A 24269-nucleotide genomic window follows, 5' to 3' on the forward strand; every position below is an offset into this window, starting at 1 on the left:
TGACTCATTGAATGAACAGTGGACAATGACACCAGACATTTTTCTTGAATTCAATCTGTCGGCCAGCTGAGCTCCAGCTGGTGGCGTGCATGTCTTCCACTAGAGGGCAGCACACTGCGGCTACGCCTGCATGGACAAACAGGCTCCGGCTGGGGTTGGCCTCATCAGGGGCGGATGTTTTCTCAGTGCGACTTCCCAATCCCCCACCCACCCCCCACCCCTAAAAAAAACCCAAACCAGACCCAGCATCAGAGAAAAAAAAAGACTAATTTCTCCTCTCAAGTGTCTCCTCTGTGGTTTAATGTTGTCACCTCTGTCTGCACTTGGCCGCCTGCCTCTTTTCCTCCACCAGGAGAAACCCACAACATCTGAAAACATCAGAGCAGAATTAAAGCAAAGATTATCACCTCACTGCAATGTGGCTCATGTCCGCCTCAGACCCGTGCTTGATGCGTTTGGGAGCACGTCAGTAAAACATGACCAGACAACTTGCTTTGTAGTCTTGTGTAGATGGTTTATGTCTGTGCTTGGAGTGAAATATTTCCCCCTGCAACTGCGGCAGCTTTAAACCCTGCAACCCCGCCCCTCAGCACTATCACATGAATCTGGACTGAGCACTGGATGTGAAAAAAGTTTGGAGGTCTCGCCGAAATCACTTTTCTCCAACTGCTTTCACATGTGTGCGTTTTTCTCCCCCCCACTTGAGGAGGCTTTTAGTTGAAAGTCTGCATCGGAAATCGGCGTCGGAGTGCGTGTTTTTCCCGGCTGTGATTTCTCCAGTTTCTTTTTTTTTTCTCCCTGCAGGAATACAGAGGGAGAGGGAGAGAGGGGGAGAGAGAGAGAGGGGGGAAACGGTCTGGCTGCTTGAAGGTATGTGGGAGGCATGTAACGTGTTGTCCGCCGCTCAGATTGATTTCTGCCAGCGATCCGCGCTTTAAATCGCTCTCCTTCGACTTCTTTAGCCGAAGGTGGCTTTTCTGTCCTCAGACGATTAACTTCCGAGATGTTACAGCTTGAAAGAGACACACAAGGACACAAAAGTTCAAATGGGGTGTGTGTGTGTGTGTGTGTTGGGGGGGGGGCAATAAGTGTAAACAAATCCGATCGTAAGTGCAGCGCTCAGATGCGTCCAGTCTGAACGGGCCCGGCGTTTATTCTGCTGTTTGTTTGTCTGATTGAACTTTTTCGACAGATTTGTTGCGACACCTAACTTTGGCGACATGGACGCGCACCGCGGCGCGCCTCCGGCCGGCCAGCAAATCGTGCACGTCCGCGGGGACTCGCAGACGGAGCTGGAGGCCCTCTTCAGCGCGGTGATGAACCCCAGCAAGGCGGCCCGACAGCCGGCCTCTCTGCCCATGAGGATGAGGAAGCTGCCGGACTCCTTCTTCAGGCAACCGGATTCCCGTGGCCACTCCAGACAAGTACTGATGACCGCTGCCGGTTTGCAGAGCAGACAGACTAACATCACGTAGATTTACTTCAGTAGCCCTGCAGCACTCCAGAATAATAGAAATGATCTGCAAAGTAATTCAGCACTACCTGCTGCACTGGGAAGATGTTTCTCTCATACATGAGAAACTTCAGTCCAGTGAAACAATCTGGAAATCCATTGGTTAGTTAATAATCAGAAAACTGATGGAAACAGTAGCAACAAAACAGTAGAGATATAAAGTATAAAAATAATCAGTGCTGAAAGTAATACTTATCCTTTTCATCACTGATCATTCTGACTTTTCCTGATTAATCAATAACTCGTTGATGGAAAAATCTTGAAGATGATGATGAAGAGGAGGAGCGGCCAATAGCAGGCTTTAACCGACTCTGACCGAGAGACATTGTGGGATATTTGCTGTCACTCATTAAAGCCTTTAAAAGTGGGCACTTAGTTGAATCAACTCTTGTTCGTCAGTCCCATGAAATACTGAATATTTTCAGATTCACCAAAATGGCTTTTACTGCACAGTTCTGGTATTTCAAGGGGTTTCCAGGTCCTGTATGCCTTCAACCCAATTGAGTAAGAGTTTCCCCCAAGAAACCCACTATTTGGAGATTATAATCTTGAATTAGCAGAAAATTGGATTTCACTAGATGCAGTTAAAGTATAGACACACTGTTTAAGACACAGTGAGAGTAGTTTATCATGCATTTGCTGAAATAGAAAGCAGTAATTTTCAGCAGTAAGTTGCCTTTCGGGTCACTTAAATGTTATTTATTTATTTCATGACCAGCAAACACATCTTGAGTCTGTCTCTTTGATTCGTAGATGTGCCTCAAACGTTGTAATTCCTGAAATTTGTTAAACTCAGTCAACACCAAGTGACTTTCACATAGTCTTGCTAACAACATTAAAGCACCAGCAGTGAAAACTCCTCAGTAACATCTTGTAAAGTGAAGCCACCAGTTTCGCTGTTCTTCCTTCTACGCCTTTGTGTTGTTCTCTCTGGTTCCCATCCAAACCTTTCCTTCCTGCTGGTTTATGTTTCTTGGTTGCTCATCACGGCAGTCGTTAACCCTGCTCGTTTCTCGTCAGGCCAGTTCGGATGGAGGTGTGTGCGGCTCCCTCACTCCTCATCACGTCCGCGCCCATTCCTCCCCGGCCTCCCTCCCAGTCAACTCCCTCTCCACTCAAGCAGCAGATGTAGCAGCGGCGCCGATAATACCTGACGACGTGCCACTCCCGCACGGTTGGGAAATGGCCAAAACACCTACTGGCCAACGTTACTTCCTCAAGTAAGGTTTGACTTCTGCTTATCAATGTGTCCGATCTGTCACACTGCAGGTTACTTCATGGGTTTCTGTCCAGGAAGGCCCGGCTTGTTGCAATGTCTACATTTCAACGTTGGCACTCATTCCATTATTGTAGTCAATGAAATGTCGGAAAATACGCCGCACAATTTGCTAGAGTTCAAGGTGATGTCTTCCTTGTTTTATCTGACTGATTGTCCAGAAATCAACAAAGGTTCAATTAACAATCATATAAAACAGAGTAAAACAGCAAATCCTCACATTTTAGAAGCTGGAACCAGCAAATTTTCTGCATTTTTTGCTTCAAAAATTATTTTTGACAAGTCTTATCTAGATCTTCAAATCAATTAATCAACCACTCACTACACCTATTTTATTAGCGCCAGATGTAATTTTGGTAGATTTTTTTATGGCGTTTAGTAGTAAAGGCAGAAAGTAGCAGAAGGTACATCCTCTGGAATATTTTGCTGGAGAAAGAATAAAAAGTAACAGCGAAGAGAGACATACAGCCGTGCAAATAAAACCAGGACTTGAAATAATCAGTTGCATGCAAACAGAAAATGTTCCAACTAGTTTTGCAACCAGTTTGGTTTCTGCCAGTTTCATTCATGGGAGCACATGGCCTGACAGCTCACACTCCTGTCAGAGGCCGCTGCAGCACAAGCAGTCACGTTTGTTTGTGTGAGTGTGGATGTGCGTGCACATCTGGTAGTACAGGTAAAGCAGGTCCGAGGCAAAACGTGCCTCGCTCTTCTTATCCATCAGGTTGAAGTGGTGTAACAGATACAGATACGTTTAGACTTGTTGTGTGTTTGCAGTCACCTGGATAAGACAACCACTTGGCACGACCCCCGACTCTCGCAGCTACAGTCGGCTGCAGCTCAGCAGCATCCTATCTCTGGCCCTCCGGTCCACGCCCACTCCCTCAGCAACCCAGCACCCACTACGCAACCACAAAACATCAATCCAGAGACAGGTATCACTCTCACTCCCCCACACTAAACCCTGTCCCAATCCAGTTTCTTGTCAAGAGCACAGACCTGCTTTCCGTAGTTCAACTCCATGGGCAGCGGGTCAGGTCTTTGCTGGGCGTGATATCTGTGGGATTCCCTTTTGGTCTCTGCATCCACAGTTCTGGTGACTTTGGTGGGAATTATATTCTTAGATTAAAGCCAAGGAAATCTATGCTATCAAAGGAGGGAGGGGGCTCTCGAGAGAACTCTTCATTCTCAGAAAACCAGTGGTGAAAGCAATTCAAGCAGTTCATTCACACGTTTTTCTTATTTTGGATGCAAGTATTACTGCATGTCACACTGTTGTTGTCTTTGACTAAATTCCACTCATGTCCAAGTTTTAAAGGGTCGGTTCACCCAAATTGCAAAATAAACATTTTTTGAGAGCTGACCAGAAGTGTGAGGAGACAGAAACACAGGGGATTACATGCAACAGAGGTCCCAGGCTGGACATGAACAGAGGCATGCAATGATGCAGTCACATGATCAACGTCTTAAAGGATAAGTTCACTATATTTCTTCAGTCCATCTTAACCCTGTAAGGCCCACTGTTGCAGTTTCAGCTATTTGAAGAAAAAAAAAATTTAAAAAGACCATTTAGTATAGTCAGTGGGTCCTATTGTTTAACCCTGCAATGCTATTGGATGGTAAATGTGTTTATAGGTCCAGCCATCAGGCCATGAACTCACACAACCTGCAAACTTTGGGGGTATTTGGGTTTTACAGGGTTAAAGCAAGAGAACATCTGAACAATAAAACAGTTTTTGCCTGCTGTGTTCATTCCTCCTGTTCATACTGGACTTCAATAGTTCCCTTACTACTGAGTTTCCAAAGTAAGTGATGAGGGACAAAACCTAGTCATTCTATGCAAAAGTGTAAGTAAAAGTTTATCTGGAGCTAACGTGAGGCGTCGTCCAAATTAGATTAATCAGGAGGATATTTTTCAAAGTTACAGTTCTTTTTAGTCCAAAATTCCCTCTTGTTTCTTTCCCTCCACTGCAGTTCAACAAGGAAACACTCTCCAGTGATGCACAAACAGGAAATCTTAACATAAAAATCGAATATATCCAAATTACTCAAATAAAGTGGCTGAGCGAAGCCTTGTATTACCTTTAAGGTAAACCTTTGAATACAATGTTGCACAGAATTGTTTCCCATCACTTGCATTGAAAAGTCTACAACTTCACTGTTTTGGTTTTCTCTCATCGCTCTGATCAACCTCAGTTTCCACAGGCGGCTGTTTCCAGCTAAAAAGCTCTAGAAACTCACTGCACATGGCAGACAGACACAGCTAGTGATGAGCTGATGAACTTAGCGGAGATGTTTCCCTCAGGAGTCGGTGGAGACCATAAACAGACCTAAACGAGAGTGAATATTGGGCTTACGTTCACAAGTGGCCAAAACTCCAAATGAATGATAATGTGAATCCATGTCTCCTGAAGGTGGAAGTAAGCAACTGTCTGCTAACAGCATCTTTGTGAGGTAGGTCAGTGCTATGTTTACTTCCCCTAAGTGGTTTCCAGAAACAACTTCCCGGTTCCTCTAGATAATCCACAGACCGCGCTGTGAACAGTTTTCATGGGAACAACTTTCTAGTCAAGAAATTGTCCCAATGAAAACTTTCCATATTGTGTCCTGTGGATTATCCAGATGTGTTTCTGTAAATTTGTAATTTGGCTGAACAGACCCTTTAAAAATAAAACATTTTGAATCCTGATTTTTTTTCGTCACAAAGAGCAACATGAGTAATGACAGTATTGCATACTTACCTCATCTTTACAATCTCCCACCCACTGCATTCAGCTCATCTAGGGATTCACCCACTAACCATCAGTTCTATTCATAAAATCTCTGCAAACTAGAAGCTACACAGACATTAAAGGACGTGGGCCAGATTCTACTTTTTACTCTCCATGCACTCCATCCACCATTTGCCTTCTCACTGTGTACTTTCACTGCTGTTCAGGTCCACTGCCTGAAGGCTGGGAGCAGGCTGTGACTGCAGATGGAGAGGTGTACTACATCGATCACATAAATAAGACCACCGCATGGGTCGACCCGCGTCTAGGTAGCACACTATCAAATTTGTGTCTCCTGAATTGACAATTCTTGTTTGTCAATGAGAAACATTTTGTTCCAATGTCCACCATCACAAGTTGCTGTTTGGCAACGAAAATAAGAAAGATCGCAAAGTTTTTGACACGTTTTCCTCATTTTTGTCATTGCTGAAATGTTTGACCTCCATGGAAATGCTTGCCTAATGGTCAAAAAGTTCTTTTCTTATGAATCTTCTGTTGCAGCCCAGAAGATGAACCCTGGCATCCTTGGCCTGGCACTGCAGCAAAGGCAGGAAAAGGAAAGGCTCAGATGCAAACAGCAAGGCCTCCCTCAGCAAATCACACCACAGGTCAGAGGTCGAAAAAAGACTGGACTTGGATGAGCCTGCATTATTTCTTGTGTTATCTAGTTATGTTATGCTGCATATTCAGATCAGAGTCAACAGTAATGAAACCAGTTAAACAGAATTTGAGTTTCACACAGTGTTATATAAGCAGGTGTGTGTGTGTGTGTGATAGGAGGCAGGAGCGAGGAGCCAGATGCACGGTGGGATGGACCATGACAGGAACACACAGACACTCCCGTCTCTGGATGTCAGGATCAGAGCATCAAACCATGAACCCACACTTAATGGGTGAGTTCATGTTTAATATTACCGTCACGTGCTGCAGATCTCCTTTTTAACCTTTACTGAAGTAAAAGCAGTAACACAGTGTAGGAATGATCAGTTGAAAGCTAATTTTCTTGAGTATTAACTGAAAGGATAATCATTCTGAATGTTACCCATCATTTTCTGGTTAATGTGTGTTCTTGTGCAGCGCTCACTCTCGCAATGAGAGCACCGACAGCGGTCTGAGCGTCAGCAGCTTACCCCGCACATCCGACCACATGTTGAGCTCTGCAGATCACATGGACACTGGTAATACACACACACACACACACACACACACACAGATGTGCAGAAACGAACACATGCACACAACATATTCAGAAAAGTAGCCACAGAGTTTCCACAGTGGCAAAGCAGCTTTTTGAAAAGCGTCCCTCCAAACTCCATTATAAATATGTTTATTTGTATCTAAACCAAAGTAATGATGAACACAGCATCCAGATGTGACATCTGTTGATCAAAAAAAAAAAGTAGATATGTCATAAATTTGTTGCTGATATTGATGTTGCAATAACTTAAAAAAACTAAGAACTATGGTTTTCTTTAGAAACTGGTTGTGAACTCTGACTTTGTACCAGCTTTCCAGTCATTACCGGAATAACTCATAGAGAAACAAATAACTTCTTATGACGCTTATTTTCCTTCCCTAACGGGCCAGCAACAATACCAAGACAAAAAGAGGGGAGCTGTTGAATGCAGAAAAGTGATGAAATGTAAAATGCTAGTTATGTGCACAAATACATGCACTCAGTGGCATAAAGGACACAGGAAAATGCTTCGCCTGGCAGCTACTTCAGACTGCACCACGTTCCTCAAGTAGAATCCAGATGATTCCTCGATGTTTCCTATTTATGCATTTATTTATTCTGTATTTGTGCACATATTTAGTTTATTTATTTTTTGTGAATTCAGCAGCTCTCCTCCATATTTCTTTGTGTTAATTTATTTTTGCATAGAAGTGGGAGATGGAAAGCATGAATTATAAACACATCCTGCAGGTGGAAAAACCCTTCACACATACTGATCCAGGTGCAGCTATATTAAAGATCCAAATTCCCTAATGTCTCCCAGAACCTTTCACACAGTTCGGTCATTTTTCTCCTCTTTTATTACTTCTTCAGGCGACTCTGGCGAGACCTCCTCGATGACCTTACCGGAGTCGATGCCTGTGCTGCCGATGTCTGAGGGCGAGGAGCTCATGCCCTGCATCCCCGAGGGTCTCAGTTCGGACCTTCTGATGGACATGGAGACCGTTCTCTCTGGGTCGCACATGGACAGAGACAGCCTGCTCACCTGGCTATAGACACACCCAGCCACCGCCCCAAACAGGGTTCGCCACCAAATCTTCATTACATGACTGAGAATTCTGGAGAATTTTTGGCTTGAAAAGTGGTACAAAACAACATTACAGAGAGAATACGCTACTGTTGTGTGATGGATACCTAACACTACTCGCAGCCTGAGGAATGACAAAAAGCCTGGCTCTCACAGAGGTGGTAAGATGCTGGTATTCTCCTGGTATTCGCCTGGTTTCACACAGATGCATGACGGAGCATCCATATTTTAGAGACACTCCTTCCTTTTTAGTCATCGGCTTTAGATGACGCTCCCCACGTCTCAGTAAAATGCGTCACAGCTAATTTTAGAATGCAGATTTATGTTATTATCCCCACTTGGGTAATCCTGTTTGCAGAAAGCATTTAAAAACACAGTGTCAAGTCAGTGAAGTTTGCATGTAGAAGTTAGATCGAAAAAGACATGTTAGAATGACATAAAAGTTGCTCTAAAGATATTTAACAGTAACAGAAAATATATCTACTTTACTTCGTATAGCTTGTGGGAGCAACATGTAGTGCGACTACCTCTAAGCAGCCTGTAATTTGTGATTTTAACGCTCACAGCCGTCCAAAACATGTTGTTAAAAACTGAGGGAAAGAGATGAATCCAAGGATTTACGTTATTATCACTACAGTCGTTCCCTAAAACCAAAACTCTGCTCAGAAAAAGACTCAGCAAAGCTCATATGAACACTGCTATGTAGAGGCATCGGGGGGCTACGATGCACCCTTGTGGCGAACCAGTGGAGGATGAAGAACACTAACAAGAGTCCCATTTAACTTCGGAAACAGTCAGTTAAAATACTCACAAGCCAAAAAAAAAAAAAAACAGTTTCAAAACCTGGATGGACTACGGGGCTGCTCAAAGACCAGATTGTAATACGTTTGAGGTTTTTTGAAATTTCAGTTCAGGAGGGAGAAGCTTTATCTATTTATCTTTGGTCAAAGTGAAGACCACGTTTCTAACAAATCAAAGCCTGTCAAAAGCCTCCTCATTTAGAGATGTTCAGTATAATGCAATCCAACGCAATGCAAGGTTTCCCCCAGGAAACTGTCACCATGAGCTGATCGATTTAGTTAGACGGCCTTTGCTGTGTGCTCTTTTTGCTCGAGTTTTAAGATCTATTTTATAGAAGTGTGTCAGTTTTTTTACATTAGCCCACGGGAAACCTCACAGCAGCATCGCTATAAAATCACATTTTTTGAAGTTACTAATATTCAGGTTTTGTTGTTGTATTGGTTTGCATTTTGTTGTAAAGTGTTCAGTCATTTTGTCCACTCCAGCATTGAATACAAGCTTCACAAATGTAGTATTTATTGGAGATTTGAATTATTGGATTGCATTATATTGTACAGTTGTAATATTATTCTGTCCACCCCTAGTTTGAGAAATGGTTGCCATCAGTGCTAGCACAGCTCTGGGCAGCTCTGAAACATAAATGAAAAGAGTTCAATTAATCAGCCATCGACTTTGAGATTTAACTGGTTTATTCCTTTTTCTCACTCTTTCTGCTCTTGGTTTGATACATTCCTAACAATTCCTCTTTCCACAGCTGCTCTTTCAGTGGCATCATAGTTTCTTTCCCAACAGAAACACATACAACCAGCAGCAGTCTCAGCCAGGGTTTCAAGTTTTAGCCCTACAAATCATCGACACTTTTGCTGCCCATTTTTGAATGCATGCAGATTTTTAGCTTTTCAGATGCACTTTTCTTACCACTTACCACCATGTTTTTCCATTAATTTCCAAAATCGATGAGCAGGCTCCCAAAACTTGCTTGAGTTGCATTATCACTCACTGTGAACAGTCTTGCATTAATGTGACGCGGTAATGCAATTTAAGTGCAGATTGGTTTGCAGAAACTAAACTAACTTAACTATTCTAAACTGCATTGCCACACAATGATAATGTAACACTTGATGCTAGCTGTAGACCAGTGTGAGCTACAATGCAAGTCCATCAAAATACAAACATGGTGCACAGCGTTTCTCCAGTACGCTGTGTTCTATTCACCAGAAGTTTTCAGCTATGATGCCTCATCAGCCTGGCATCTGAGGCTGTTTCCTGTTTCCATGTGACTGATTAATCATAATAGATACTACATTTATAAAATCACATTATTGTGATCAAGAGAAACATTAATGGCCATAAATACATTATAATATTGCAGTCACTTTTTCAGAATTGTCTCTAGCATACACATCTTTGATGTGTAAGAACCTTGAATATCCATTTTTCAGAACAAGGCACCAAAAATTCTCTATTTTTCTAACATAATTCAAAACACAGTTAACTCAAATCCCTTCCATCTCTAAATATTCATAAATGATTCATTCGAAGTCAGTATGTGGTTATGAATTGCACAACAGAGGGAAGTTTCAAGATCCTGCTAATAGATTTTGTACACGTATGGACATATGAATAGAAAAAAACACATTCAACGCAAAGCAGCATGGTATGCAAAATGCTTGGCAGTGATGTAAAATGTGTGTGATTTGTTGTAAACAGACTAAAACATGGAACATCACCGGAGTAATCCTTTAAAAATAATCCTGGTCAGTGCCATCAGATATTAGTTTGCATCTACTCTGTAGAGTTTTCGTTTCCTCTGTGAGTGGCTCCAGCTTTCCACTCTTAAAGAGCTGCATACTACAAACATACTAATTGCAGATGCTGTGTTCTTGGTGTATTTTGTTCTAACTGCAAGTGCTGTCTGGTGCTCTAATACAGAAGGCAATCGTCAATAAGGGGAGCTGTAATTCTCCGTGTTTAGTTAAACTATATAATAAGTATATAATCTGTTTTTTATCTGCTGGGTTGTTTCTGCAGTGTGTTCATACTTTATCTGAATTTGAAGCTGTTAATTATTGGTGAGAGCATTTCTTCAGCCGGCTTCCCTTTTTTATATATATATATATACAGCACATAGAAATAGGTAAAGACTTAATTCACAGCATCCCAACATACAGATCCAAGTCACCTAATCTTTTTTTCTAAATGAGAGTATCATGGGCCTGGAGCGACTTACTGTTCATACACATAATGCAACACACTACCTAGCCTATTATTTATCTTAGCATGCATGACACTTACAATGTATGTTACTTATAATGATGTTTATTATCCTATTTACAGAGAGTTTGGAGGCAATCAGACTTGTTTTGTACCTTTTTATGCATGTGCTTTATATAAATATATTTCTTCTTACTCTCACTGTAATCATTTTAAAGGAGTTTCTGTTTAATAAACTTTTAAATACACCTGCTAGTGGTAGTTTCTAGTTTATGTGTCTTCTGTGGCTTGTCTGTGGTGTAGTTGTGAGACTACTAGATGACAGGTTGCTATTGTTTTTGTATCTCTGTATCTCTCCAGTGGTGTCAGTTGAGTGTCGCAGGGAGTGGCACTTAGCTGAGTCCAGATATGTGTTATTTTCACATAGTAAGTTTATCAAATCCAGGCATATTAACAGTGATATAAAGCCTGCACCCATGCATAGAGTCATCAAAACTTTGAATCTCTAATATAAAGCACATTTTTTTGGATGTGTAAATACTTTTTATGTTGATGAACTTTATTAGAAAAGGTACTGTGCTGTTATTATTACTGATTATCCGCTCAGTCCTGGATTTAGTACATATCTTAAAATCAGCATAATCATCACACAGTCACAGCATATTTGCATACATACATTGTATCACATAAACTTTTACGCTGCATGAACATCCAGGAGATGTGGATCCCTCTGTAACAATAAAATTGCTCTTAATTAATCAGAATCCACAAGCTCTGTTTTTAAGCACTCAGTGATGAAAATTTACCAGGACTTCACCCTTGAGGGGACACAGCTCTGACAACACACAAAAGTTTTGAAAGAATTACAGGTACTTTACACAGAAGAAGTGCCGGCTTAAAGCAATCAGTCATCAATGAATCATGTGGTATGAGAAAAGCAAAAGGTCAATGAAATGCATTTGATAGGCTTTTAACATTGCTGTGTATGGGGGAGTGGTTAGAACATGGCTGTCATGGGAAATACCACATACTAGAATAACTCACTGAAATACTGTGTTTGAATGACTCAGTGTCTTAACCGTCGGACTTCAACGAGGCCTCCATGTAAGTCTCAACTTTTCAGAAAAGTCCTTGTATCATTATTTTAACTTAATATAATGTGATGTAGAAAATTATCTCAGATAAGATACTGTTTTTGCCTCTTGACTGCTTGTTGTTGCAAATGTTAAGAAAATGTCAGTGTCTGTGTTAGCTCTGTAATATATCAAAAATATCTCTTCTTTTAATTTTGATTTAACATGGTCCTTCAAATACAAAGAAGGTTTAAAGATATGTAGGTATGTTATATTGATATTTGCATGAATCTGTTTAGACCTTCATATATCCACTAAACACACAAATAAGTAATGAATTGTTTAATGTAACTTGACACAACAAATAGAGATCCTTATTTATTTTGAGCAATATGAAATTTTGTCATAAAGAGTTGATTTGGCGATCAGACAAGCCAAAACATCTTTGAATATAATGTGCAGATTATTACAAATATGGGTCTGACAGGTACAAAATAAGGTTGGTGATCAGTTTTGGTCTTTTCTATTCACAGTATCTAACGTATTCATTTGCAAATAGCTTTCTCAGTGCGTTTGCAGGTATTTAATATTCTACTTTTCCAGTAGATGATGTAACAAAAAAGTATCTGATTCACAAACGACTGGTTCTGGAATATGAATGCATGGTGTAATTCATCTAAACACTGTTTAGCACTGAGACGCTGCCTGCAGAGGCTGAGTTTACCTGAGGGGCTCACCTGAGGGGTTTCTAACCTATTCCTACATTTTTCTGTTTCATTTTCGCCTCTCTGTAACCGGAAGCAGCAAGAGGCGGCAGCGTCTGTGACGAGAAGCTTCCAGGATCCTGGGACTTTCCGTACCGACTGAATTGCGAAACGGTGAGTGTGAGAAAATGGTGTTCCGGTGGCTCGGTATTGTCTCGTATGTTTATGTCACTCGAATTAGACCGTTTTACGTTTCTTTCACCATTCTGCGACACAGCTTCATGGACAGAGTGAAGTTTGACTGTTTTGAGCGTTAGCAGACGTTAGCGTTAGCGAGCTAACGTCCGTTGATCTTGTCAAACTGGTTTGTGTTGGGCGTTGAACGACATGTCTTTCGGAAACTGCTTGCTACCTGTATGGTTTAATTAATTATTGATTGCCAGAACCTATTTCAAATTAATCAAATTTCCTCCTAAATTTTAAACGAAATAGCTAACGTTAGCTAAAGCAGAAGTAATTCTCAACGTAACTACGCTAGAGCTAAAACAGGAAGTGGCTGGTGAACAGTCTGTCATTGACACCAACTGTGGGTGTGATGAGGAAAGTACCAAAAATTTTTTAACCGGAAAAGCATCCTCACCCCTTTTACTTCCAAAATGATTAAGTTTGCTGAGCAACTGATTGGTAGCTCAACAGAAGTTTAATTGGCAGCTTTGTTAAAGGGACACTCCGATGATTTTCCACATAAATGTATGTTTATTGTCAGGAGGAGCACTGCTAAACCTGTAGAGCTAACCTACTACACCTGTAAAGCTTAACGAAGTCTGAGAAAATAACCCTGATGTTGTTGTTGGGGTTAACTCGGCTTGTGCTTGGAGACTAAAAAATAGTACAGATAGCCTCCTATCTGGCACAGATAGTCAAACTGATGCTTGGTTGCGTTATGGGAGATGTAGGATCCAGTGATCTGGATATCTCAGCCTTTGTCGCTGTGATTTTGACCATTCATATTTAAAATCTGTCTCCCGTGACCTCTCCAGCTTTGTGTGAATGCAGTACTCAGTCATTTAAAATGATCAGTTGAATGAATAATTGCCAGATTAATTATCAAGGTAAAATGTTTGTTGAAGCCTGCCCCCTTTGTGATTATTGAACAGTGGATGTATCTTCCTCGCCAATATTTCATTTTCATTTTTACATACAGTATCTTGCATTTGAACACATGGGTTTGAAACATGGCTTAAAGAGGTTAAAAGCATCAATTCAATGTTTGTTTTCTCTTTTTTGTTTGTCTTGTTTTTCCTTCTATAGGTCCTACTATCATTAAACTTAAGAGGGACGTCCATTATCCTTACCAAAGGAGGATTAAAATTTTCTTATTGGCTTTTTATTATTCAATTATGGAAGCTTAGACACCTACAAAAGGGATGTCCGAGATGGGGGGAGGGGTTTGAGAGCACGTATCCCTTGGTCTGTGTGTGTGTGTGTGCGTGCTTGAGACATTTCTTTAATTTTTAATGTTCCTACACATAATCACATACCATATGTTTAATTTTGAAGTGTTACTAAATATGTTAGACATGTGTGTGCTAAATATACAAGATAATAAAGTGTATACTGATCCTGGGTGATCTGACCACGGTGCAATATTCAGCTTATTGATTTGAGGATGCATTTTAATTACGCTGTTTTGAAGTAGTTCATCCTTGTTTTTTGTAACGACACAGGGTATGTTTTGCTGGATGCACAGCCACTGGAACTGTACCCGAAAAAAGGCATATTTCTGTTTCAGCAGTTAAATGGTCAGAGGTAACACTCTGTACACCTAGATCTATTTTATCTCTATCTAGTAAAGTGTAGGCTGTATAAGATGTTGGAAGGAAATAGATGAGAGATGAACTCCTTGGCAACTCATGCAGTTTGTGTCCAATGCTGTGTGATGATGGTGGTGGTTACTGGTAGTTTTGCTTCTGAGCTTTTAAGTTTCATTCTTAGTACTTCACTGTCATTTCCACTGTTTCTGTCATGTGGTTTGACTTCAGCCTCCACTCCCACAACCTCTCTGCTCCTGATCTGTTTTACTATTATCTGTCTCAGTGTGTGACTGTGTGAGAGAGTGAGACCTTGGGTTTTCGCAAACCCCTCTCCCTTTGAAGGACATCTCTTTTGCCTTTAGATTGCTCTACTTAAATCTATAAATGGACACTCTAATTCAACTCAAGAACAACCAGTTTCTGATGGGGTTGTGTCGCAACGGGCCTCCACCGGACCTACAATATGATAATTCTTCAGGTACCAATCTATTTTGTTCTTTCCCTTTATGAGATTTTAAAAATATACTTTCTAATATGTCCTAATCGCAAGGAAATGTGACAATATAAGGTCATTTTCATCCCCAGAGCTCTACCGCATCTCTACCTTTGCTCGATTCCCAACTTCGGGAGTCACAGAGCGAAGTCTGGCGAGGGCAGGGTGGTTCTACACTGGTGTGGGAGACCGTGTACAGTGTTTCAGGTGTAACGTGACAGCAGAGGGCTGGCAGGCTGGAGACTGTCCAACGGAGAAACACAGACAGCTCTCTCCATCCTGCTCCTTCATCCAGAGCCTCCCATCTACAGCCAACCTGCTCTCCTCCTCACACTCGGCCTTCTCCCCACTTCGCATTGCCCCAGCCATACCAGTAAGATCAAAGGAAGTTTCAGAAAAACAAAAGAAAAGGGAGATGCACTTTGTAGGAGAAAGTCACCCCTGTATCTTGGAAAATCATAACTGAAGATCAGTTTATCAAGTAGTTTTGTTTTTGAGGACAGAATCTGTTTTTAACATATTAGAGAGCACATTTTTACATGTTTAAAATCTTAATATTTTGCTTCCAGCTTTCTGGTCCAGGCCCAGCTGCTCCTAACCCAACAGCCAGTCAAGGTGATGAGCCAATCGGTTACCTAAACATGGGCTTCTCTGCTCCACCACCCTCCAGCCCGCTTAGCTCTCGTGGTGTAGAGGACATGTCCCACCAGAGACCAACATGCCACAACCCCAGCATGCGCAGAGAGCAGGACCGCCTGGACTCCTTCCATCCCTGGACACTCTCCATCATAACTCCTGCTGAACTCGCTAAGGCTGGCTTCTACTACCTGGGCCAGGGTGACCGAGTGGCCTGCTTCAGCTGTGGAGGACAGGTGTGTATCATCACAACAGGACAACAGGTTTTGATCGGAATACACAAAGAGGGTTTATTATAAATATTTGGATGACAGAAGTGGACAGCATGCTTCAGTACATCCTCCTTTCAACCACAAGCATCACCATTCAGGTTAAGTGTGTATCGGGTTGTTAATTTTTTGTTCACATTTTACAGTTGAGTAACTGGGAGCCAGGTGACAGAGCCGTATCCGAACACCAGAGGCATTATCCAAACTGTCGTTTTGTGCGAGGGGACAGAGCTGACAACGTATCGCTGGCAGGAGCTGCGTCTGGAGGACTAACTTCTCAGCTGTCTGCAGGAGCCTCAGCCCTCAGTAATGTGTCCAACCCTGCTATGCAGCAGAGTGAAGAGAGGCTGCTCACCTTCGTCAACTGGCCGTCTCGTATCCCTGTCCGACCCGACCAGCTGGCTAAAGCTGGCTTCTACTATGTAGGTAAGGACAGTGTTAAAGAGATGCATGTATTCAATGACAGCAAAATGATGACCAGGAGAAGCTTTTAGCAGCTCGACGGAGAGTGAATCTTGGACTTACATTCATTAGATGGCCAAACTCCAAATGAAAAGCAAATGTCGCTCAGAAAAGTCAATTTATGCACGTTTTAGGAGACTTAAGGAGAAAATGTATAAAATCAAAAACTACCTGTCCAGTCACTGCGGAAAAATCACACATTGTGCAATGTTTGAGCGTTTAGATTTTGTCAGCTTTCTATGGAGACTGTAATTAGGGAGCTAAGCTCTAGCAAATACATGTAGAGGATTGAGGGTCATTATTTTTATTCTTCTAAAACAAAATCCTAAAAATTGAAATCTTGAAGCTTTCATTGAAAAGGTCCTGAAAGTCTTACACAGAATGTATTCATAATTCAGATGAAAGGCTGGAATGAAGTAATCCCTTCCTTGCAATAGTTTTGATACCAGTTAGAGTATTTCCCCATGTGTTGGGGATGCCCACTGCAGACAAGTGTTTGTCCAGTTTTCATCTGAGTTGGAAAGTTTAGGGACACCCGGTTCTAAGCATGACCCCATGATGTCATGTTAATGCTAAATATTGCCTTCACATTTAATCGTTTCACTGCTGAAGGTTTCAAGGAAAAGAGATGAGATGAGAAACAAACATGAATTGGTTTCAAACAGTCATCTCTATCAGAATCAGCATGTTTGGTTTTTTTTTTCCTTTCCCTAAAGTCCCCTAAAACCAGCCATGACACTGAGAGCTCTTTGTTTGCCTCCAAGGTCGTAACGATGATGTCAAATGTTTCTGCTGTGACGGAGGCCTGCGCTGCTGGGAGTCCGGAGACGATCCTTGGGTGGAACATGCTAAATGGTTTCCACGGTAAGCGCAGCTGCTTGTCTACAGCACTTTGTATTGTAGCGCAAGACGCTGTCACTGACTGTCTGTTCATATGTGTAGGGTACGGTTTATTTGAACGTTTCTATTCCTGTATCTCTGGTTAACTGCAGGTGTGAATATTTGCTCCAGGAGAAGGGACAAGAGTTTGTCCACCAGATCCAGGCTCGTTTCCCTCGCCTGTTCGAGCAGGTTAGTAGAGAGAGGTATAAAATCTGATATTTTTGGCACAGAACAAGCCAACTGAAAAACTTGAAAATGCTTGTTTTTCTGTTTTCACCCTCAAAAGCTCTTAACAAATGGAGACAGCAGCTCCAGAGAGTTTGTGGATCCACCTGGTGAGTTTGAAACGATGTAAAATCAAGTTCATTTTTAAGAGTTTGACAAGTGGAGTTGTACGCTGTATACAACATGCTTATGAGAAGGTACGAAAAATAGCTAAACAGCACCATGCAGTAACACAAGACAGCTGTTTGGAAAGAGCAAAGGCAGAAGATAACAAAGTGCCTGTATATAACAAACTGTATTTGAGCTTCTATTGTTTAACATCATAACAAAGGTCAGCTAAACTCTTGTGTGACTTCCTCTGTGTATTAAATCTTGTGTCCTGGTCTAAATGAAAATTGTAATTGAAGTCATATCACCCGGCCTGACGTTTCTGCTGTCTCTGCCTCACAGTGGTTCATCTCGGTCCAGGAGAGGAGCGGTCTGAGGACGCTGTCATGATGAACACCCCTGTGATTAAGTCTGCGTTAGAGATGGGCTTTGAGCGCAGTCTAGTCAAGCAAACAGTCCAGAGCAAGATCCTGACCAGTGGAGAGAACTACAGAACAGTCCAGGAGCTGGTTTCAGACCTGCTGAGTGCCGAGGACCAGAAGAGGGAAGAGGAGCGAGAGATGCTGGCAGAGGCGATGGCATCAGGTACAGCTGACAGTGAAAATGTGGATGTCTCTGCAATGTATTATAATCATGAATTCCAATGTTAGTTGGAATTAGTTTGTTACACAGAACCATCTGGAAAGTCATAGATGGAAACTGTTTGGAACAGGGCAGGCACTTTCAAAAAATACTTCAAAACATACTTTTCCTTGACAAAAGACTTCAGTGGCGTTCTTTGTGCTACTTTCAGTGAAGAAATACTCTCCAGCTCTGATAGATCTGTTTTGTTTCAGATGGTTTCACCTTTGTGAAGAGGCACCAGGCAGCATTGATCCAGCGTCTGAAGAGTGTCGAGCCAGTGCTGGAACATTTAAGAGAGCAAAATGTGTTGTGTAAGTTTTAGATTTGAATCACTGTTGTGACAGCTTTGACTTTATGGTGCAGGAATTATATTTTCTTTTGTCTTTGATTATTTTGTTTTCTGTCATTTTTTGCCTTTACCTGATAGTGACAGGTGAAGAGGCAGGCAGGAAACAGGGGAGGGGGGTTATGATATGTCAAAAAAGGTTGCAACCATTCGGCTGTGAAGGCCCTCTGGGGTTTAGTTTTTCATCATCTGTCAGGCTGAACCATTTCTTATCAAAACTGAAAACTACACGTGTAGACATAAAGTGAACAAAACAATTCTACTTGGTGCTTGGTAAGTTTTATCAAATGAGAGCGCTTGTCATAAATTTTTCACTACAGTGAGGAAACTAAATGTGGATTTCCTGGATAATTGGATTTGGGTGTTGTTAAATTAGATAAAGTCACGTCAAAAGTTTTCTTTTGTAATAATATTTTACGGAGTAACTGAGGTGCTGATTTTACCATGCAGTTTTAGCACAGAGAGTTCTGAAACCTCTCGATTGTGAGTAACTCTTCTTCCCCGTCATCCTGCAGCTACAGAGGAGTACAGCGGTCTCAAGGCTCAGACATCCGCACAGCAGCAAACTGCCAGGCTGATAGAGCTCGTCCTCACCAAGGGAAACGCTGCAGCCGAGGTCTTCCGCAACTGGATCCAGAAGAACGATGTCCACCTGCTGAGAGATCTCATGGGTATGTCTTTCCCACTAACACCAAAGGCTTTCTGACTGCACTCATCAGCTAAAGAACATACCATAGACCAGAAAAAGACGTCAGCATTAGGTAGCTCTGAAGAGTTATTTCCACTGTACATTAAATCCTGTGCTAACTACATGTTGTCTTTCACATTTTCAGCCCAATCAAATGAAGCTGCATCACCAAGCCAAGATCTTTCAGGTATAAGACACACCTGAGCCTCAGGTCCTTACTGTCCTGCCCACTTAATGTTTTGTGCTTAACTATGAAGCACTCTTTTAAAAAGTGCCTCATGATGTGAAATTCTTGAATGTAACAGTGCAGGAATGTAGATTTGACATGTTGGATTTTAAATGGAGAAATTAACATTATTTCATTTCTTTTTGCAGACCTCCCCATGGAGGAGCAGCTGCGGCGCTTGCAGGAGGAGCGTACCTGCAAGGTGTGTATGGATAAAGAAGTCAACATCGTCTTTATCCCATGTGGACACCTGGTGGTGTGCAAAGAGTGTGCGCCTTCCCTGCGAAAGTGCCCAATTTGCAGAGGCCTGGTTAAAGGCACAGTTCGAACCTTCCTCTCATAACCAAGGAGGCTGTGAGACGCGTTCCGTCACTCACATGTGTCACAACAATGTGACTGAATGTAAGCAATATGACATAAATCTATATTTATTGGAAAGAGCAGGATCGTTGTGCATCTTCTTTTTCCCCCAAATCTGTCGATTTACCCCTTTGTTAATTGAAAGAGACATTAAAGATGTCAAGTTTCTACATCATTTATCTAGATAACCAGATAAAGCACACATAAACTTATCTGATAAAGTTGTAAAACTACAGTATGGCCTTCAGTTTAATTTCAGATTTTCACACACATGCTATTGGTGTCATCCTATTTAATGGATGTTTTTCATGTTATCACTTAATATCACAATATGGATAGTGTATGAAAAAAAACACAAAATAATCAATGTTCAATGCAGTGAACTGTGCTCAGTGATTCATTACATTAATCTGAACTGTCAACACAACTTCAGTAAATGATTGTTTCTAAAATGCATAAGATTGTATTATAGTAACACGACTTTTTTGAAAGTGTCTAACAGCAGCCCTGAAGTAAATATCGGTTTGATTCAGGTTGAATCTTTTTTTCTATCAGAGCTATAAAGGAGATGTTCATGAAGCCTTTAGTGTGACAGCAATGTAAAGTATAACAGAAGCAGCTAGAGTGACTAATTGTGACCTGAGGTGGTGATTAATCCCAAATTACATAATTTGTCTCAAAAAACAAGCTTAGTGAACTTTACCAACCTATTTTTACTGCACTTCTGGCTTGTTAGTCTTTGTCAGATTCTTGTATATCTTGAGAAACTATCTGGGAAAAGCTAAAGGTTTACTCTCAAAATTCTAATAATACTTAAATCACTTTACTAAGTAATAAACTGTAAATTTAAAAAGGCATGTTCTAATTTTCTATGAAAAACAAAATACGATACTCTTTCAAACTGGACCCCTGGTGAAAATTTGTTATTGTGATTAGCTTTGTGCATAGAAGCACAAGCTGAAGGTTTTGGCATAACCCTCAGTGTACCCCAAACTAAACATCATGGAAAATCTGTGGACAGACCTCAAAAGAGCAGTGCATGCAAGATGGCTGAAGAATGTCACAGTTCGAGAAGCCTTTTGCAGGAAGAATGGGTGAAAATCCCCTGAAGATAACTGAAGGACTCTTAACTGGCTACAAAAAGCCTTTACAAGCTGTGATACGGGCCAAAGGGGGTGTTTCTGAGCAATGACCATGCAGAGTATCCAAACTTTTGTTTTGAAACTGTAAAAGTAAGGAATAAACTAACTTTGCATAAAATATTCAAGAATGTGTCATGCCATGTGTCATATGTGCCCTCTGGAAATAAGGTCAGCCTTTACTTGCTTAGCTATTGACACGAACAGACATTTTTCACCAGGGCAGCCCAGACTTACCACTATAAAACATGGGATATAATCTGTTCTTTATAAAATTCAAAGCCTTTATAAATTTAAACAAATCAAAATGCCGTTAGTGACATCTGGTGATAACAATCCTGCATTGGCAACATTGATAACTGTCAGTTAAGGGGTCTGCACTTATTTGGCGAATGTAGGAACAATGTAAATAAACTTGGTACTAACACATGCTCCACATCTTCTATCCTAATCACAATAATTTAGCAGCTGTGTGAGGAGAAAAGGCTGCTTTCAGACACTACTGTGACATCACTTTGTTCACAAAAACGAATTTACACAGCCGACAAGTCTTGACGTGACCTGAAAAAACTGTACTGTACTGTACAACTGTACACCTAAATAACTCAGACAGCAATGGTAAGAGCATTTAAAACATTATTTACTGACTGTATCCAAGTGTGAACACAACTCACAAACACACACGGACACTAGATCAGTTGTAGTTTGTACAAATATTTTATTTTTTCCACAAGTCTCTTCTGCCAAATTTTAGATGATGCCAATCTGTGAAGAGGAGAAGGACATGAATTAGACAATGTTTATTAACAGAGCTAATACATTTGGCCTGCACTATCTGGCATCAGTGGTTCCTTTGAATGCATCACAAACATTCAGATCAAATAAAAGTTTACATCACTTGCACAGATAACTTCTCAGAGAATACAACCATTGTATCAAACTGAACTAGCTTTCAAAACTCAAAAAAAAAACCCTTTACCCTGTTTAAATGACTTAAGACTCACCTTGTTTGCAACATCTAACGCGTCATAATCTGGTGCAAGACGAACATACGCCTTCTTCTCACCATCAGGCCTGCACACAGGTAAGAACAAAACAGACGCAATCAGTGACAGGAGGGCGGCAAAGAAAATTCATGCTGAACTTTACATTTACAACGGGAGACTGTTAAAATGGTCGTAACAACACATGCAATTGTCCTGCAATCAAGGACAAACACTAAGAACAAACACTGACGCGACTACACGTTACAGTGAGCCAACATGCAACTGATCACTGTTTTGGCTTCAATCAAGAACATCCCATTAAATGGTGTCAACAAAATAGTGCACTCGTCACCCCAGCAATCCTTTTTCCAACAGGAAAAGATGAACCCGGCACTCAGCTCAGTCTGGGTTAAGATTTCTACCTGATGAGAGTGTTGACTTTGGCGACGTCGATGTCATACAGCTTCTTGACAGCGTGTTTGATCTGGTGTTTGTTTGCCTTGACGTCCACGATGAACACAAGTGTGTTGTTGTCCTCAATCTTCTTCATGGCGGACTCTGTTGTCAAGGGGAACTTGATGATGGCATAGTGGTCCAACCTATAGAAGAAAAAAAAAATTAGGCAAAAGCACCCACGCCTCCCCAGATCTATGCATTTGCTAAATGTTCTTCACAACAAACATTTAAAAACTGTTTTGGTGCATCAGTAGTTTATAAAGATGGACTCATGCTTTTTCATACTTTGATCGCTTTTACCATCATGTGCACCAGGTTTACGCTTGCAGGCTGCCGCAGCATGCCAGCACTGTAACTCACTTGTTCCTGCGAGGAGCACTCTTGCGAGGATACTTGGGCTGCCTGCGGAGACGAAGGGTTTTAGGGCGACGGAAGGTGGGAGAAGTCCTAATTTTCTTCTTCCTCTGGCTGTGTACGCCCTTGAGCACAGCCTTTTTGGCCTTCAGAGCCTTTGACTTGGCCTCAGTCTTGGCAGGGACAGCTAAAACAGAGAAATACCATTTGTTATACTGTTGGGTAGTTGTTCATGCTCCTCCTCTTAATGGTGATACTTAATAAAGTATAGAACTCTTAAAAATATAGAAAACAGCATTGTTAAGTACAATTGAATCCGCCAAAACAAGTCCTTACACTGTGCTTACATCTGACCAAAGCTTGCGATTTTATTGTCGAAGTCATCTGTGAAAGCTCCATTTGGAGTGACAAACAATATTCACTTCTGTAGGAAGCCACAGATGACATAGATCACAAACAAAACGTAACTGCATCCCTGTAGGACATTTTCCAGAACAAAAGACGGTTTTTATATGAATCAATCACTGGTAGGCAATATATATTAATACACACACGCGGTCTTCTGTACATATGGTCGCACTACACTCGTTGCCTCGCCACTTGACACGCGAAAACGTACGCTTACACACTGACACACAGCTACACGAAGACGTCAAACACATCCCGTTTTTATCGTTACACAACCAATGTTTTCTACAACTAACAAAAGTTTTCGCAATTATATTTAGTTTTCTTGTAATACAACAGCAACTTCGCTTACTAACTTTCACGTGGAAGTCAGCTAATGAGACGTTTCCAACACCGCTGGATTACAGCAAGTGCTAGCTTTATCACACAACAGCCACTCGACAAACACATTTCATCACAACTATGGCAACTAAGATTTAACGTTGATTTGCCGCGTCCATATTAGACTGTGTAGGAAGACACCAGGGCAGAATACTCGCTGTAAATAGACAGCGTTTTGGTCAATTAGCATGTTAGCACTGATGATCATAGCTAACATGCTAATATTAGCTTGGCATCACGTTCCAGCATAAATGCCGGGGACAGTCTCCGTGATCTATATATTTAGTCAGTTCGTATCAGTACAATGAGGTTATATAAACAACTGTCAGTCTATCTTTACATTTTGGGAACATCTACTGAACCTCAGAGGTGCTATTTTTGTAAACTGTACGAATAATTCGTACAAAAGTATTAGATTGACAAACCTTCCTTCTTCACCTTCGGTGCCATGTTGAGAAAGGAAGACCGAACGGGGTTTCCTGCAGTATAATGCATGGGCGAGATCTCACGACAGAAGTATCGCGATAGGTAAGCAAGTTTTTTTTTTTTTTTTTTAATCCACCCAGCGGAGATGGGTCCTTATCAGTGTTAATTTCCATATAGAAAGATAAGACTCAAATAGGAACTTTTTGTTGTTGGAAATTGCTTGTGTGAATGTGGATGTAACACAATCTGAGTGTAACACCACATGTAGTTATGTTAAAACTAGAAAGCTGTAAAAACTTAGAATTCTTTGTTAGATATAGGTACTGTTTATGCACACAATATATTATCTGGGGGCGGTTTGTTCGTTTTC

The 24269-nt window shown here is 41.3% G+C and overlaps 3 protein-coding genes across 6 annotated transcripts; 2 read left to right on the plus strand and 1 right to left on the minus strand.

The window, feature by feature from the left end:
- Positions 1–617: 617 nt before the first annotated feature.
- Positions 618–11100, plus strand: LOC121617135 (transcriptional coactivator YAP1-like). 3 transcript variants are annotated; one of them, XM_041952190.1, is made up of 9 exons: positions 618–870; positions 1193–1424; positions 2534–2733; positions 3567–3724; positions 5728–5829; positions 6062–6168; positions 6338–6453; positions 6638–6738; positions 7611–11100. In XM_041952190.1, the coding sequence occupies exons 2-9, from the start codon at positions 1221–1223 to the stop codon at positions 7790–7792; spliced, it is 1170 nt and encodes a 389-aa protein (XP_041808124.1). In that variant the 5' UTR covers positions 618–870; positions 1193–1220; the 3' UTR covers positions 7793–11100. The 3 variants fall into 3 exon arrangements, with proteins under 3 accessions (XP_041808124.1, XP_041808123.1, XP_041808125.1); XM_041952189.1 differs by lacking the exon at positions 618–870 and adding an exon at positions 882–1051; XM_041952191.1 differs by lacking the exons at positions 618–870; positions 5728–5829 and adding an exon at positions 882–1051.
- An 822-nt stretch (positions 11101–11922) lies between these two features.
- Positions 11923–21011, plus strand: birc2 (baculoviral IAP repeat containing 2). Of its 2 annotated transcripts, none has more exons than XM_041951950.1 (14): positions 11923–11943; positions 12717–12790; positions 13928–14908; positions 15016–15296; positions 15493–15795; positions 15975–16254; positions 17055–17154; positions 17283–17361; positions 17459–17507; positions 17848–18090; positions 18342–18440; positions 18991–19146; positions 19309–19350; positions 19539–21011. In XM_041951950.1, exons 3-14 carry the CDS (start codon positions 14815–14817, stop codon positions 19730–19732), a joined length of 1920 nt encoding a protein of 639 aa, XP_041807884.1. In that variant the 5' UTR covers positions 11923–11943; positions 12717–12790; positions 13928–14814; the 3' UTR covers positions 19733–21011. The 2 variants fall into 2 exon arrangements, with proteins under 2 accessions (XP_041807884.1, XP_041807883.1); XM_041951949.1 differs by having other exon boundaries at positions 11927–11943; positions 12714–12790.
- A 575-nt stretch (positions 21012–21586) lies between these two features.
- Positions 21587–23968, minus strand: rpl23a (ribosomal protein L23a). The gene is made up of 5 exons (XM_041951951.1): positions 23899–23968; positions 22691–22871; positions 22297–22473; positions 21893–21962; positions 21587–21653 (listed from the first exon to the last, which is right to left on the minus strand). Exons 1-5 carry the CDS (start codon positions 23966–23968, stop codon positions 21639–21641), a joined length of 513 nt encoding a protein of 170 aa, XP_041807885.1. The 3' UTR covers positions 21587–21638.
- Between the last annotated feature and the right edge of the window lie 301 nt (positions 23969–24269).

The sequence above is a fragment of the Chelmon rostratus genome, chromosome 14 (genome assembly GCF_017976325.1).
Source record: "Chelmon rostratus isolate fCheRos1 chromosome 14, fCheRos1.pri, whole genome shotgun sequence".
Taxonomy (NCBI): Eukaryota; Metazoa; Chordata; class Actinopteri; order Chaetodontiformes; family Chaetodontidae; genus Chelmon; species Chelmon rostratus.